The 12,801-nt window shown below is 45.0% G+C and overlaps 1 protein-coding gene across 1 annotated transcript; it reads left to right on the top strand.

Moving 5' to 3' along the window:
* Positions 1–1,597: 1,597 nt before the first annotated feature.
* Positions 1,598–12,470, top strand: LOC126983351 (protein obstructor-E-like). The gene is made up of 6 exons (XM_050836075.1): positions 1,598–1,747; positions 8,908–9,108; positions 9,788–9,982; positions 10,651–10,723; positions 10,984–11,112; positions 11,640–12,470. The coding sequence occupies exons 1-6, from the start codon at positions 1,708–1,710 to the stop codon at positions 11,782–11,784; spliced, it is 783 nt and encodes a 260-aa protein (XP_050692032.1). The 5' UTR covers positions 1,598–1,707; the 3' UTR covers positions 11,785–12,470.
* Positions 12,471–12,801: the final 331 nt, after the last annotated feature.

Below are 12,801 nucleotides of genomic sequence, written 5' to 3'. Positions count from 1 at the left end.
CAAACCAAAAAGCCCGATAGACGCTGCTCCTATAAAACAAAACAGATAAGAAAATAAAGGAAGAAAGTAAAGAAGAAAAAAAAAGAGAGGAAGTACAGAGGTGTTGGTTAGGCTGCTGACGCGTAAATGAAGGTGTGTTAAGGTCAGGAAAAGGTTAAAAAAATGCCTCTTGGGGGGAGACAGTACGAAACACAAGAGAACGCAACACTCACCACGCGGCTGTGTCCTCGTCACGGCGGAAGGATCACGACTCATCTTGCCTGGGGGAGAAGAAGAGGGGTAATTAATATGAATGAAGAGGCATAGTGATGATAATAATAGTAGTGATAATAATAGTAATAATAATAATGAAAATACTACTACTACTAATACTACTACTACTACTACTGCTACTACTACTACTACTACTACTACTACTACTACTACTACTACTACTACTACTACTAATAATAATAATAATAATAATAAAGAGAAAATATTAACGAACAATAATTATAATACGATGAGAAAGAAAAAAACAAGAAATAAGAGAAGGAATAGAGGTAAAAAAAAAAATACATATATAGAGGAAAAAGAGGAAAAAAAAACAAGTAAAACAAAACTAAGAATGAGAAAAATATCTATCTCTATCTATCTATCAACCTATCTATCTATCTATCTAGTCATACTTTTTTTAGACTGAATATATGATACCTTATAATTATTTTTTCCTTCATATAGATAGATAGATAGATACATAGACAGACAGATAGATAGATAGATAAATAGATAAAGATAATTAGTTTGATGGAGAGAAAGAGAAAAGGAGAAAGGATTGTAGGAGGGTAAATAAGGCTACTTGGAGGGGGTCAGATGTGGAGGGAGGGAGGGAGGGAGAGAGGGAGGGAGGGAGGGAAAAGGAAAGGGAAGGAGGGAAGCTTCTCCAAGGTGACCAGGTGAGGCCTTGTCAGTACTGGTTGACCACCTCTCTCTCTCTCTCTCTCTCTCTCTCTCTCTCTCTCTCTCTCTCTCTCTCTCTCTCTCTCTCTCTCTCTCTACGTGTTTTTTTTCATTTTTCTCTCTTTTTTTTCTTTCTTTCTTTCTTTCTTTTCTATCTTTTTCTTTCTCCTCTTGATTCTTCCTTTTTTTTATTAATTCATATAACAAATTCTCTCTCTCTCTCTCTCTCTCTCTCTCTCTCTCTCTCTCTCTCTCTCTCTCTCTCTCTCTCTCTCTCTCTCTCTCTCTCTCTCCTCCCTCTCCTCCCTCCTCTTCCCTCCTCCATTTTCCCCTCTCTCCACACCTCCCTTTTATCTCCCCCTTTCCTCCCCTTCACTCCTCCCTTTCTCCTGCCCATGCCTCCCTTCCCCTCCTTGACCCCCTTCTTCCCTTCTCCCTCCACTTTTCCCCTTCTCCCTCCACCTGTCTCCTCGCCCCCTCCATCTTCCACTAGTTCTCCACCTTCCCCTCCATCTCTTTCCTATCCCCTTTTACTCTCCCTCCTCCTCCCTTCACCGTCTTCTGCACCCCCACTTCTGCCCTACCCCCAATCACCCCTTCCATCCACCCTTCACTTCTTCCCCTCCCCCTTCCACCCCCCTCCACCATCCCCCTTTCTCCTCCCTTCACCCTCTCGGACCCTTCACTTAGAGGACTCACACGGCAGGTCACGCAGTCAGTCCTTCCCCGGCGCCCGCTCAGTGCACAACCTACCCTCCCTCTGCCAAGATGAAGGTTCTGTTCAGCCTCCTCGCGTGTGCCGCCCTCGGTGAGTGTGTGTGTGTGTGTGTGTGTGTGTGTGTGTGTGTGTGTGTGTGTGTGTGTGTGTGTCCTAGGTTTCTTTATAATTACGTTAAGGATAAAAAAATATAATGATAGCAGTAGTAGTAGTAGTAGTAGTAGTAGTAGTAGTAGTAGTAGTAGGAGGAGGAGGAGGAGAGGGAAGCGGAGGAATAGTAGTAGTAGTAGTAGTAATAGTAGTAGTAGTAGTAGTAGAAGAAGAAGAAGAAAAAGAAAAAGAAATAGTAGTAAGAATAGTAAAAAAAAAAGCCCACAATGAAAGAAGGAAAGTGAATGGGAAAGTTTAACCTGTGCGGCGGGATTCGGGCGAGAGGGAAAGTGAATGAGGCGTTACCTGAACCTCCCTCCCGCCGCCCCGACCACACGGCAGGGACAACAGAAGGTGCGGCCCGTATCATTGCATTCTCAGACGCTTTTGGCTTCACTACAAACACTTCCAAAGGCCACAACGGAGATTAGTCGTGTTCCCTTGAGTGTTATTTCACGTTCATGGTGCAGAGGCATTGTCAAACTAACATTAGGCTCATAAAACAGCCCACACAGCCCCTACGAAAGCCTTAACCCAGTAGCAGCGACGGGCCAAATTTGTGGCTCTACCGTGTCCCAGCGACGGGCCATTTTTTTTTCATGATAAAGACCCCCAAAATAGATGAAGCATAAACTGATCACTAATGCGTTGATATATTATGAAATGGTTTGGGTGAGTGATGATTTTTTCTCATTAATTCGCTTAGAGGGGCCTTTAAGAAACATGATCCCCGCAGCTACCGGGTTAACCAATGTGGGTGTGTAAGTTCCGAGATGCATGACAGTAAGACTTGGATAACAGGGATAGGAAACGACTCAGGCATGGATGACGCTATACGGTTATATTTTCCTTTCACGTACGGGACTTTCATCTATCTATCAACCTCTACGAAAGCCTTAACCAATGTGGGAGTGTAAGTCCTGAGATGCATGAGGGTATGGGACTAACACGTGGACAGCAGAGGGATAGGAAAAGACTCAGGCATGGATGACACTATACGATTATTTTCCTTTCACGTACAATATCTGGTTCACTCATCCCTCCTCCCCAAGACACACACACACACACACACACACACACACACACACACACACACATACGTAATATCATCCGCCTGAAGATAACTCGTCCACGCAGCTTGAGCAATTCTGATTTATAAAGGACAACCCACGTGCGTAACATTCATTCACCCAGGCAGACACGTTAGTAAAAGTACAGACTCGTTCAGGCACTCTCGTCAGTAAGCAGATTTCCGCGCGGCCTCCCAAACGAGTTCCCGGCAAAGATCAGCGGCTGAACACAAGCATGATAAAGGTGACAGGCTCAGCACCGCGGCGAGACACGATACGGCGTCATGTCGCTGCTGAAAGAGTGACCTGATACACCCAGCACCATTTCTTGCCTTGGGGATTCTTAGCGTGAAAGGATAAGGGTGACAGGCTTAGCTTCGGACTAAGACAAGATAGGGCATAGGGCCTGATACATCTTACACCATTTCTTCCCACGGTGAATTTAAGTGAAAGGATAAAGGTGACAGGCTCAACTTCGCACCAAGACAAGTTATGGCACTAAATCATACTTCCACAGAGAGAGCAGCGACCCGATACATCCAATACCCTTTCTTCCCTCGGTGAATTTTAGTGAAAGGATAAAGGTGACAGGCTCAGCCCCTCACCATCATGTCGCCGCAAAGAGAGCAACGACCTGATCCACCCAAGTTCCAACACCCCTTTTTCTTGTTAATTCTTAGAGGGATAGGATTCATACCGAGGAAGCGGACCTGATACCTACACAATTTCTTCCCTCAGTGGTCTTTAGAAGGAACAGGATTCATACAAACTAAAGGATAAGAGAAGGCGTATTAGATGCAAGACGACCCAATCAGCCTCAGAGTAAAAGGATTAAGCTATAGGTCAAAGGATAGGCGTTTATGTAGAGGGAGTGACCTGATACCTACACAATTGCTTCCCTCAGTGGTCTTTAGAAGGACAGGATTCATACAAACTAAAGGATAAGAGAAGGCGTATTAGATGCCAGACGACCCTCTCAGCCTTAGACAAGAGGATTCAAGTAAACGATCAAAGCATATGAGCAAACGTTTATGTAGAAGAAGCGACCTGATACCTACACAATTGCTTCCCTCAGTGGTCTTTAGAATGAACAGGATTCATACAAACTATAGCATAAGAGAAGGCGTATTAGATGCCAGACGACCCTCTCAGCCTTAGACAAGAGGATTCAACTAAACGATCACACCATAAGAGCAAACGCCCAACCAACTAACACCTGTCCAATTCCTGCTTTTGAAAGAGAAAGGGATTTACTATGACTCGAAGCATAAAAGAGAATGTGAAGGGAGTGTCGATCTACCCAACACCTTTTCTTAAGTTGATTTTTTTTCTAGCATGAGGAAGCGAAGAGGAAGCAGAGATATCCACCAAACACTGTCCCTTGGTGATATGAATTAAAAAAAGAACATTACTAAGGCCTTGAATATTAAAGGAAGGGTGATGATTTTTTTTCTAGCATGAGGAAGCGAAGAGAAAACAGAGATATCCACCAAACACTGTCCCTAAGTGATATTAATTTAAAGCAAAAGAACATTACTAAGGCCTTGAATATTAAAGGAAGCGTGTTGATCCACCTACCATCTTTTCTTGTTCTAGGGTGAAAGGATTCTCACTAAAGGTCAAATCTTAAGGCCGTACGCTGGAATATCAGTTTCAACCAGCGTTAATTGTCTCAGCTCTTCAAGTGTCCATATATTCTTCTCTTTGGGATTATATAAACAGAGGAACACGTTACGGGTAGAAGCACACGAGAAAGAACCCTAGAATGCCATAGTTCGGACATCATTATCAGCCAATATGAATCCACTGTATGACTAAAAGACTTTCCCAACGTTCTCGACCTCTTTCTGATTAGTGTTCGTGTACCCCATCCTGCCCCGGCGAAGGTTTAACAGTCTCCCCACCTGTTGCCTCTGACTTCTATAATTCCTGGGTTGCTACTTTGTTACTTTGGTTGGTCATCTGTTATCAGTTCCACGCATGATGCACCCTGCCCCGAGTTCACTTCCAGTTTCCAATCGTCGTCATACAGACTTAGAGTGACTTAGTTTTAAAGGTGTCTATATGCCCCAAGGGAAAGTATTAGGTTGTGTAAGAGGACTGAGGGAGGCTGTGATCCTTGGGTCGTGTACCACCGCCGGTGAAAGGGACGAGGGAGGGGCGAGAGAGACACCGTACGCCCGTCGTTCGGCAGGATAGCGGGTACCTGAGGCTTGCGACACACCGAACACACACACACACACACACACACACACACACACACACATGGTTTAACGGCATCACTTTGTAGCTCAAACGCGGCACTGCCTGCGTGGGGGGCACCAAGGCAGGATATGCGCACCAACACAAGCATGCACGTCCTTTCCTCCCTCGCCGTCTGGGTCACGACACCCACTCGCCTCCTCGAAGGGGGCGCCGACACAAGCTTATCTTTTCCAGTTGTAGAGAACTCCCTCTGAAGTACGGGTCACGATAGACTACTGTTTGAATCGCCACTTCTTCACTAGTAGATGAATACCAGACAGCGGAAGGCACACAGCTCTTAGCACTGTCGAGAGGCCCCAAGATGGCTCGTGAGGGCAATGCTTAAAGTAAAACTGTGTCGCAATTAGAAACCTTAAGAGTGATATTCTGGAGGAGGGTCAGATAAGACCACAAGTCACTACCCTTTATCAATACCGAAAAGGTCATTGATTTGGCCACATTGTTCCCCCATCACGCCGAGGAGCAAGGCGTATTTACATCCATTAAGTAAATACGTACACGCGAGTCACCTTGAGTGCCGGAGTGGGCCACGCCCGACACCGAAAAGTCGTGTCATGGACCACGCCCGCGGCCAGGGCACTCTAGAACGCCCAAAAAAGAGGACGCTTTGACCTTCTTCTCGGCGGACCTTCCACGTGGCCGCATAACCTGCACCAGTAGCAGTGGCCGGCCCTGTCCTCGCCCGCACGTACCCTCCAGCCACCTGTACCCATTTACTGGACGGGCACCTTCACCCTTCACCCCGACCCTTGAATAGAGTTGTTAGGGTGAAATATAGTCTTTACAGCGGCACTTTTGAGGATATTTCAGTTATTTCCATTTCTCCTGACAAAATTTATCTTCTTCCTTCCAAATTTTATGCAGTTCTTCCTTTACTTCAAAATTTCCTTGGGTAAAGACTTCCTAGTGATTTATTTTCATTTCTCTTTTCTTCAATCTCTATGCAGCAGTTCTCTTTTTCAAAATTTCCTTGGGTAAAATCTCTCTCTGCTGCATTGTTGTAAAGTTCTAAGGGTGAAATATGTATGTCTTTGCAATGGCACTACGGACCGTATTTCATTTATTTTCATTTCTCTTTTCTTCCAAATCTTATGCAGCAGTTCTCCCTTTACTTCAAAATTTCCTTGGGTAAAATCTCTCTAGTGACACCTGCATGGTTGTAAGTAAAGTCCTAAGAGTGAAATATATATCTTTACAATGGCACTCCTGAGGATATTTCATTTATTTTCATTTCTCTTGACAAAATTTCTCGTTTCTTCCAAATCTTATGCAGCTGTTCTTCCTATACTTCAAAATTTCCTTGGGTAAAATCTTTCTGGTGACACTCGCTTGGTTGAAAGTAAAGGTGGGGTCATCCGCTTACGTTCAGGGCGTCTTATTCCTCCTCTCCACAAGTTATGGTAATCGTGTAAAAGGTGCCATAATTCTCTCCTTTGAATCATATAAAAAAACATATATTATTACTTCATCTGGGACGACTGCTTTCACCCATTCACACATCGACCTCTGAATAAATTTAAGTCTCAAAACTGTGAGAACTCAAACATTTCTTCATATTTATCAACGTTATAAAGGGATATCCCGACCTACTACTATTACTACTACTACTACTACTACTACTACTACTACTACTTTTCTAATAGTTTCATGATTCTTTCCACTAATGTTTTTTTTCATCATTAATGCGACTCGTTTTAACTTTTACCAAGGTCAGTTTTTTTTTTTTTATCTTACGGTTATATTGGAGGGAAAGTAAAAGTGTGTGTGTGTGTGTGTGTGTGTGTGTGTGTGTGTGCGCGAGGTGGTGAACGGTCTACTCAGGTGGGTTCGGTAGACGATTCAAGGTCACTCTCTCTCTCTCTCTCTCTCTCTCTCTCTCTCTCTCTCTCTCTCTCTCTCTCTCTCTCTCTCTCTCTCTCTCTCTCTCTCTCTCTCTCTCTCTCTCTACATAACCTTTAATGGCTGGACGTCTTGTTTCTGCACCAATTCAGTTCATTAATTATTCTTGCAAGTGGTTCAGGGCTCTCAGGTTTTCTTCTCTTTAACGGCGCGACAAATTCGGCTCCGTCCCAGCCCTGATAAGCGAGTGTTTGACCGCGAGAGATTGAGTGCGAGTGTGCTGCGGACGAGAGGTAACGTATAATTTCTCGATTTGACATTAGTGGCGATTGTAATATTATTCTCTCTCTCTCTCTCTCTCTCTCTCTCTCTCTCTCTCTCTCATTTTTGCCCTTGATGTGTTTTCTGTGCTGTAAAAGAAATAATCGCAAAGAAGAGTGATTTTCTGTAATGTAACCAAATGGAACTTCGTTTTTATCGGATTGATTTTACATACGAACGTCATCTTTGGTTCCTCGATATTAGAGAACCAATAAGGTGATCATCGTGTAACATTTTCCTATTTACCATTTGTTTCTGTCGCAAATATAAACCATAGTATCTTTTTAGTTTCCTGGTACTACTTCCACATGTATCCTTAGTTGTATAATCACACTCTGTACTGCCTGGGGGTTGGGATGGCATGCTCCTCCCTTCTCCTTCGTTGTTTACTTGCAACAATAAACTATCAATCATGTAAAGTCTTCGTAAGCAAATTATAGAGGACAGATCCACCCAGACCTGACTCAAGGGTTGCGCTGCGCTGCCCGTGTCTAAGTAAGGCGATGCTGAGCTCCGATATAGCTAACCCGGTAGCAGCGACAGGCCCAATTTGTGTCTTTACCGTGAACCAGCGACGGGATAAATTTTTGCCATGATAGAAACCCCCGAAAATAGATGATGCATAAACTGATCACAAAAGCGTTGATATATATATTATGATTTGGTTTGGGTGAGTGATGATTTTTTCTCATTTTCTCGCTTAGAGGGGCCTTTAAGAAACATGATCCCCGCAGCTACCGGGCTAAGACTCACTGGGTACGACAATTGGTGAAGAGCAGAGAGAGGTATTCATGACTATCCGACCAAGCCCAGCTGGATGTTGTGTTCCGCATCGCCGACGACCAAGCGAACAACAATTTATTCGAGACAACTTTACGGCCTGCCAGAACACCGATTATATGCATTATTGTCTCGAGGGTCCCTTGGATGGCCGCCAAGACGCGAGGGGGAGATGTAACGAAGAAGAAAGAGGATGAGGAAGACATAGGAAAGCTTTTAAGCATATACATACCACACATACCCCTCATAACCCCACCACCTATACCACTACTACTACTACTACTACTACTACCACCACTACACACACACACACACACACAGCGGGGTGCAGACGTAAGGGGGAAGGGAGGGGGGGAGGGAAGGACAGACAGGTAACCCTTTCCCCTCCCTCTCCCCCTCCCCCCCTCCCCCCTCCCCCCTTCCCGACGGCCAGGAATGCGCTGCCCCAAACTTTCACTCTCGCTTAAGGTCACATAGCTGTCAGACGCCGCCAGAGGGCAAGTCGGGGCCATCTTCACCTCGGATGACCATTGATTCTCTCTCTCTCTCTCTCTCTCTCTCTCTCTCTCTCTCTCTCTCTCTCTCTCTCTCTCTCTCTCGTCCGTCATGGTGAATGCAAAGTTATCAGCTTCTCGATTTTTCTCTTGTGTGTGTGTGTGTGTGTGTGTGTGTGTGTGTGTGTGTGTGTGTGTGTGTGTGTATGCAAGTCCAACCACTGTACCATCCATAACGTAATGAATAGATAAACAACCAAGCTAATATGAATAAGTAACAAATAACAGATGAACGATAAACAGCTAACAACCTATCCCCGTGTCCTTGCAGCGGCGGGCCAGTCCTGTCCTCCTGAAGGGGTGCAGTACTTCCCCGACTCCAGCCAGTGTGACAGATATACAGAGTGTCGCGAGGGAGTAGCCACCGATCAGCTCTGCCCCGACGGCCTCCTCTTCAACGACAAGATCACCGACGGACGCTACCCTTGCTTCTACGAGCCCGAGGTTGATTGTGGCTCCAGGACTCAGAGGCGTAAGTATGGAGGCGATACACAGCTTACGAGCTTGTTTGGGCTTAAGGATATTCAGGCTTATCCATGTGCTCGCTTCCTACACAGTTACGAGCTTGAGTTTTTGCATTAGGATATTCAAGCTTATCCATGTGCTCGCTTCCTACACAGTTACGAGCTTGTTTGAGCTTTAGGATATTCAAGCTTTAGGATATTAAAGTTTTAGGATATTCAAGCTTTAGGACAATCAAATTTTAAGATATTCAAGCTTTATGATATTCAAGCTTTAGTATATTCAAGCTTTATGATAATCAAGCTTTAGGATATTCAAGCTTAAGGATAAGAACGTTTTAGGATATTCAAGCTTTAGGATAAGAAAGTTTTAGGATATTCAAGCTTTAGGATAAGAACGTTTTAGGATATTCAAGCTTTAGGATATTCAAGCGTTCACTGTCCAACCTCCCAATGCAAGAGTTTCCGATCACTTTAAAATTCTCTCTTCATATTTATACGATCCATTTAAATTTGATCTCGCTGATTAGGCTTCTTCCTCTTTTTCTTTACCTGTTATAGAAAACAATATACAAATGCTGATCTTGATGTCTTGTTATTATTGGGAACAAGGGTCGACCTCTGGCACAGGACACTAGAGGTATTATTGAGCCACAGTCAAGGCTAATACGTGTTTCCTTCCTGACACAGAGCCCGCGCAGCCCACCGAGTTCTGCGCTCACCAGTGGGGCTACTTCGGCTCCGGGGATAGCGCCCAGTGCGGCTACTTCTACAACTGCGTCAACGGCTTCCCCTTCCGCGTGGACTGTCCCGCAGGCCTCGCCTTCTCCTCGGCCACCTACCGCTGCGAGTGGCCTGATGAGTCCCCTGACTGTGACGCCGCCGGTAAGACTTAGAATGTAGTAAGACTGTTCGCCGCGTCAGGAGGGAGGCGAGGGATGGTCAGCGGGAAAACCAGGATCAACCTTAGTACTTGCGAGACTAGAACTTGAACATCTAACGGCCTGAGATTAAAATCGATGGCAAACAGAACTTTTAAAGCACTATGATGTTAAGCTTCCTTATCTGTACAATGCTGATGTTGTGAACGCACCAAGACGGTAATTTCAAGGCGAAACTCTCCGGACTTTACACCATAATTTCACTAACTTGATGCGCGGCAGATTCAGATTCAGATTTTTATTGAGAAAAGAGGGATATTTACAGAGGAGGGGGGGAGGTGTTACACGCGGACACACGAGGATAAAGAGGCAACAAGAGGCCAGTCGGTCTGCACACATCAGCTCCGGAGAGTCAGTCAGTTAGTTCCCTATCTATAAATCTATCTAAACTCTTTCAAGCTTCCAAGCGGATTTCCAACAACTACATAGCGTATTTACTTAATTTATTGCATTAATCAACTTCTTTTAAAACCATTTCCCGCGTATCTCCTTCCTGAACGTGAATTTGTCCAATTTGCACCCGTTACTGTGGGTCCTAACAGCTATTTTTGTGTTAATTATTTATCAACCTCACCCTTGCCGGTCCCTCAGCTCTGTCTCTCCTCGCCACAGCTTTCCTGGGCTTCTCGTGTCCTGCCGATGTCGGATCCAACCAGCTGCTGCTCCTCGGGTTCCAACAGTTCAGGTACGTTCAATGGTCTTCCTCACTGTTTAACAATGGAGTAAATCTTCAATTTCAGCTTGCTATATAATTGTTTTATGATTTAAGGTTATGTTATCTACTTAAGTATGTGTTTGTGTTCAGAAATTTTTAACTAATAATTTTCATATTCTGAAAGCCTAACCATTCTGACTTATCTTAACTGATAACTGAATGGTTACTTGCTAGGGCCGTACTGCGACTGAGAGATTGTCAGAATTACAATTTACAACCCTTCCCTCCAGGTCGCCGAGGGACTGCCGTGAGTTCTTCATCTGCGTGGGCACCTCCCCGAGGGTGCAGTACTGCCAGCTGGGTCTTGTGTTCGACGAAGTGAACAAGACGTGTGTGGAGCCCGAGCTCGTGCAGGGATGGTGAGTGTTTAGGAAGACGCGGTCTGAGCCAATGAGAGCGGTGGCATTATGAAACGGGAAATACCGCCGGACGGTAAACGCGTTGTCCACAGGGAACCTTCTATCAAACAAACTGAGTGGGGGGAGCAGCCAGCCTTTATTAGTTTGTTATATCCGAAGGCGTAAATGGGTACAAGGCACTATGGCAAAAGTGATTAAAGAATCCTTCCAAGCAAGGCAATTAAGACCTTATAGCTCTGCCAGGGTTACAGGACGGTGCTATGTCTCACAAATAAGCTGCCGCAAGCTGGGATCGAACTCGCAATCTTTCATATGTGGCCCGAGCACTGTTCCCAGAGAGCCATCTGGCTTCCAGGTATTGCAGCAAATAAAAGCAAATTATAGTGTTCACAGTAGCTAACAGTAGGCTACTATTGTTTTACCGGATATAAAAGGGTGTTCTGGGATGAGAAGGAATCATTTGTTTCCTTACTAACACATCCACATTACCAACACATCCCTCTAATACCTTCTCCTTCCCTTTGCAGCCAGGACTACTACACCCCGGAGGAGCTGGCGCTGTACAGGGAGCAGCGGGAGAAGGCGCGCGTCGCCGCCGAGAGGAGGCAGGCCGAGCTCCAGGCCCTGAGGGAGAAGCTGGCGGAGCGCAGGAGGCAGCAACAGAGCCTTTAAGTCTGTTGCAGCTTTTTTCTGAGAGGCACCCTCGCCCCCCCACCCCCCCTGCACATACACACACCAACGCCGAACTCACTCGTCTTGATAAGAAACACCAGCCACCACCGCGTCACACTTCACCAATGGCTCCAATAGCTAACAACTGAGTCCAGTTATTGAATGACATGTTTGAGTGTGTAATAAAATCACCCTTCAGACGAGTAGCACCCAAGAATAACTGACCCCCTACACAAGGATTACAACCTCAAGAATAAATCTTATAAGTCACTTTTAAACACGTATATAGGGTGCACATAGTGAAATTTTTTCTGTACTTATCCTACACAACGGAGTGCTGACATGCCTCTGCAGCCTTCAAACGATGACCTGGTCCTGAGGCCTGTCTGAGGCCGTTAAAAGGAATGATAGAAAACTGTAATAAAATGAATGGAATACATTTCACTGAATTATGAGAATACAAAACAACACAGTACTACTGGGGACCAGCACGAAACCCAGCACAGTATTATTAGGCATAACATGACACGTGACATTAGCTACAGGTAACCATCTTGAAGGAACGCTTTCTCCACGCCAAGACAACTACTCTGAAGTAGCTATATACTCTGTGTTTTGTCCCCATTATTCTGTCAGCTTTTTGTTCTGTCCCTTCATGGCAATAAACAATTGTATCATGAATTTTATTAAGCAAGTGTTTTGGAGATCCCTTCGGCAAGTCTGTCTCTGTGTAATTCAATATGCTCAAGTCGGTTTCCTCAAGGCCCGGTTTTTGGTGTTGTCTCCACCAGTTATTTCTGATTATGTTTGATAATGCACAGGGCACCAGGGTTGGAGCCTTACATGCATTCTCATCCTCCCAGATGCAAACTATATACAAAAGCCCTGTAAGGAGCATGAATCTCACGTGTGGCTCTCAAACAGTCAGCGGTTAATCATCTTAACAACTCTCCACCCCTCTAAAGAGCTCACTGCTGAAGACTTTCTACTCAAGCTCATCCCTGTGCTGTCCAACAT

The sequence above is a fragment of the Eriocheir sinensis genome, chromosome 53 (assembly GCF_024679095.1).
Source record: "Eriocheir sinensis breed Jianghai 21 chromosome 53, ASM2467909v1, whole genome shotgun sequence".
NCBI lineage: Eukaryota > Metazoa > Arthropoda > Malacostraca > Decapoda > Varunidae > Eriocheir > Eriocheir sinensis.
Note: the sequence above shows the minus strand (reverse complement) of the source record. Positions and strands in the feature narration are given on the sequence as shown.